The 4,600-nt window shown below is 33.3% G+C and overlaps 1 protein-coding gene across 6 annotated transcripts in view; it reads left to right on the top strand.

Moving 5' to 3' along the window:
• LOC111441825 (trafficking protein particle complex subunit 8-like) overlaps positions 1-4,600 on the top strand; it is a 21,849-nt gene that overhangs the window by 11,800 nt on the left and 5,449 nt on the right. For 5 of the 6 annotated variants that reach the window (XM_023078963.1, XM_023078965.1, XM_023078961.1 and 2 more), the window contains 9 exons: positions 188-307; positions 392-520; positions 618-715; positions 855-978; positions 1,868-1,975; positions 2,309-2,450; positions 3,551-3,661; positions 3,747-3,807; positions 3,933-4,008. In XM_023078963.1, the coding sequence (XP_022934731.1) occupies positions 188-307; positions 392-520; positions 618-715; positions 855-978; positions 1,868-1,975; positions 2,309-2,450; positions 3,551-3,661; positions 3,747-3,807; positions 3,933-4,008 (969 nt within the window). The remainder of the gene's footprint in view (positions 1-187; positions 308-391; positions 521-617; positions 716-854; positions 979-1,867; positions 1,976-2,308; positions 2,451-3,550; positions 3,662-3,746; positions 3,808-3,932; positions 4,009-4,600) is intronic. The other variant, XM_023078962.1, reaches the window with a different exon arrangement.

Genomic DNA, 4,600 nt, shown 5'->3' with positions numbered 1-4,600 from the left:
AAAAAAAAAAAAAAAAAAAAAAAAAAAAAAAAAAAAAAAAAAAAAAAAAATATATATATATATATATATATATATATATATATTAATGCTGTCTGTTTGGTTGATGTTTTCCTAATAATCTTTGAATTTGCTGTAATTTTTAGGTCTGTAAAATTTGTGCTAGATAATTGAGCTTATGTTCATGCAGAAAATGGGCCCGTCTGGTCACCTAAATGCAACACGCTGTGGTCTTTGGTCAGCAGAGATGTTGAAGGCAAGAGAGCAATACAGAGAGGCTGCTGCTGTTTATTTCCGTATTTGTAATGAGGTAGGTTGTAAATACCTTGATACCAATATCAAACATATTTTTGCCTCTTAGCTTTTTCTTTCTTTTTCTTTTTAAATCTGTTAGGAACCTTTACATTCAGCTGTCATGCTTGAGCAAGCATCTTACTGTTACCTGCTTTCTAAACCTCCTTTGATACGCAAATATGGATTTCATCTTGTTCTCTCTGGTGATCGTTACAAAAGAATGGATCAAGTACGTATATTTCATTATCCAAATATTTGACAAGTAATGCGGCTTGTTTAATATTTCAAAGATTTATTAAGGGAGCCACTGACATTTGCGTTATCAGATTTACCATGCAATTCGTACATATAGAAATGCAATTGCTGTTTTTAAAGGAACAGAATGGAGCCACATCAAAGATCATGTACATTTCCATATTGGACAGTGAGTTTTTATTTTTTTTGAAAACTCTAGATTGTATTTTAATTTAACTCTGATGAAGCTATAGTTTACTTAAGTTTCTCCACTGATATCATGACATGTATCAAGTATATGATTTCTTATATAAAGTTATCTTTTATAGGTGGTATGCTTCGCTTGGTCTATATGACGTTGCTGTTACTCAAATGCTGGAAATTCTCGACTGTAATCATCAGTCAAAGGCAACGCAGGAATTGTTTCTAAAGGATTTTCTTAAAATTATTCAGGTGCCTCATTGTGCTAGTTACTTTATTTATCTCTCAGCTATTACTGTTTTTTCAGTCTTTGGCAACCGTATGGCATGCGGTTTTTGGAGTCATTATGCCATACTACATGTGTACAAGATTTACTGATCATTGAAGTTGGAGTGTTAGTTATTAAGCTATTGAGCAGCGTTTATATCACGATTTTGAGTAGCTTAATAGATCCATGCTTCCTGAAAATGACTATTTTGTAGATCCTTTCTTAATTTTATAAGATACAGGTATGCAAACTATTATGGTGGTCTTTGCACACTTCTGAATGGTGCAAAACTTTCCATGATATTTTCATGTCTATAATGCATGGTAAATTGGTCTTCCCTCAAACTGTATTTGCTAACGTGGGATTGCTTCTACTTTTTCCCCTATGTCCAACATCAAAGTTTTTATAAAGAAAACCCCATCAACGCTGGGAAGCCATGACAATGAGTCTGCTTCATTTAACAATACAATTGGGACAAGGTCGAGGCTCATGTTCCCTTATTTCTCATCCACTTATATTAGGGTTATTTGTTTGATTTCTCTTTCAAGGCTTCGGGGACCCCTTGTCCCTAAGGTTTTCAAGCTGTTCTCTAAGGTTTTATTGTTCTACATGTGTCTTTGTTTCTTATCAGAAAGGAACGAGGTAGTGCAGAGATTCTTTGTAATTGAAGTATATAGAAGATTTAATTAGCCAGTAGCCGTCTATTAACGTTATATTATGGTAGTCTAATTTTCATCTGGCCTTTTCCAATTTTGAATTTAATGGAGCAATGGCTTTACATTTGGTAATTTCTAATTACATTGATAATTTTGACACTGTTTCTTCCAATTATTGAATTATTATTTTTTTAAAAAAACTGATTTGATCTTGCAGAAGGCAGGAAAGACAGTCAAGGTGTTAAAACTACCATTGCCCAAGATCAGCATTTCATCATTAAAGGTCATCTTTGATGATCATCGAACTTATGCATCACCTACGGCTGTAAGTGTATTTACAGTTAGTTTTTGGTTATGGAAGCCTACTCAAACCAACTTTCTTGCAGTCCACCTCTCTATCCCTCTCCTCTTTAGGTCCTCCCATTTCCTTGCATTCCATTTGAAATAAATGCTCTTTCTCGCTCCAACAGGGCATAATGAAACATTTACTGGTAACAGTTTTCTTGTTATTTGGTATATTCCCATTTTTTATTTCTTTTTTGTGAAAACAAGACTTCCAATAAGGTTAATGAAAGTGCACTGCGTCGTTGATGATTCTTGTAGCTTATGTTATTATCTCCTTTAATCTAGCTCATTGACATATTCTGAAACATTGCAGGCTAATGTTCGAGAAAGCGTATGGCGCTCATTGGAGGAGGACATGATTCCATCGTTATCATCAGGAAGGACAAATTGGTTGGAGTTACAGTCAAAGATTATGTCGAAAAAGTATAAAGAATCAAATATCTGTGTGGCAGGAGGTATGTAGTAAGTGTAGCACATCTCCAGCTAGATGGCCATCGGCAATCATGTTACCGTGACATCTTTTCCAACATTGCCGCTATTATTTGACATAACATCCAAGATATGATCACAGCATGTCTCATTAAAAAAAATAATCGCGTGTTAATGTAATTATTTTATGATAGCACTTAGCTACTGTGGTAATTTTTTAAAGCGGGGGTGTGTTGCCCGAGGTAAGTATGCCTGTCAACTTGGTAGTTAGAAGTTTCACTACCAATGTTACTCGTTAGTTGACTGTTTGCTTTTTCGACCTGTTGTCATTTGGTTTCCAGACGGATGGTTCTTTGTTTCAACATCATCATTTTGTAGATCTTCATGTAGTTGCCTTTGTGGGTTTCAGTTGGTTTATTAGATCTTTTTGGTTGGCTATTGTGGTTGTGTTCGAAGTTTCTTTGGAGCCGAACTTTGGTTTGATGGGTTTTCTTTGTTTCTTTGTCATTCTCTTTTGATTGAAACTGTTTCAAGATCTTGTTCTGTTTTCTATTTCTATTTTCTTTTTTACCCCTTTGGAAATTTGTATCCTTTGAACGTCTTCCTTTTTATATATCAATGAGATTTTTTTTTTCGTTATAAAAGAACAAGATATGAAACCATTCATTGATTTAATTTTCTGATTCTATGAAATGTCTTGAAACCGAGAGTTCACCTTTCTGATTCTATGAAATGTCTGAAATATTGGAGTATACTACTGGTTGGATAAAGCTGTCACATCCTGCCTTTTTTGAACAGATAAAATTGCCAGCACCAGTTTAGTTATCATTATAATGAGAAAACTTAGCTTCAACTTCATGCAAACTTCACTAGTTTGAAATACTTTTTGCTTGCTGGAAAACGCTACTGAATTCTGTGTTGAATACCTCTCTTTAGTAGCGTTTATACAGTGTCTTTGCAGTGATATAGTCGTATTGGCAAGACATGATTGAAACATCAGATAGTAGCTATCATGTGAAGCATGTTTATACCATCTGGAATAAACGAACTTTATAAGAGATTTGTATATGGCGATATATGATATTGATCTCTTTCTTTTTTTTTTTTTTGTTTTTTTTTTTGACAGAACCTGTGAAAGTGAATATCGTATTTAAAAACCCTCTTCAGATCCCTATTTCCATCTCTTGCGTTTCCCTGATATGTGATCTTTCTTCAAAATCTGATGGAACTAAATCTGGTATTTCAAATCTTCCTTCTTTTAGATTTTAGATATTCTTTTTTTCATTTCCCAAATTGGAGAATGAATGTCTGTGATGTTACAGATACAAATAACATAACTGCTGGTTTCCAGAATAATACTGAACTCAAGTGGTCATCTGATTGGTATGTGTTTTAATATATTTATTTATTTATGTATATCATGTCATTGTACTTTTGCATGCGATCTTTGAAATATTTACAATAAGTATGGCTAGGCTCATTAAGGTAGCTCTTTTTCTCCATTTCAGGGAGATGGGAACTAACAATGCTTCATTTACTTCGACAGAAGTTCACCTCTCATTAGAAGGAAATGAAGAAAAAGTTGTATGTATTTTTTCTTTTTTCCCTATCATCATTCAAATAAGAAAAAGAAAAGCCAATCTAATCATTGATTGGTATTTTAGTTCTTGTCAATCCGTCTACAGTGATCACTTATTCTCATGATCTGCTCCATCATTTGTATAATCACATTAATTACATTAGGAAGTTGTTCAGTGGTGGTTTTCCTTATCTCACCTCCACTTTTCAACTGCAGGCAACACATACACTAAAAAGAAAGTTAAAGTATGCAAAATACCTTAAGTTTCAATTGTTTTTAAGAATACCATTTGTGAGTTTTTCGTTAAAACTGGAAGATATTGACTTGGTGGCTAATATGTAAAACTTGGAAGACATGCATAACATCATTCACATTTAGTAAACAATATCAGACAAATTTCTTTACACACTAGCTCTTATGTCAATTTCCTTCCTTTATTTTAACAACAAAGATATCTCTGGAAAAATTTCAAAGTTCAAGGGTACTTGTTGAACAAATTTGAAAGCATAGAGTATAGAGGCATAATTGAAACCTATCCCAAAGTTATAAGGGTATTTTGTTTAATTTGGCAAAAAAAAAAAAAAAAAAAAAAAAAAA

This window comes from Cucurbita moschata, unplaced genomic scaffold (assembly GCF_002738365.1).
Source record: "Cucurbita moschata cultivar Rifu unplaced genomic scaffold, Cmos_1.0 Cmo_Scf00004, whole genome shotgun sequence".
Lineage (NCBI taxonomy): Eukaryota > Viridiplantae > Streptophyta > Magnoliopsida > Cucurbitales > Cucurbitaceae > Cucurbita > Cucurbita moschata.
The sequence above is the reverse complement of the archived record's forward strand: the minus strand, read 5'-3'. Positions and strand labels throughout refer to the sequence as shown.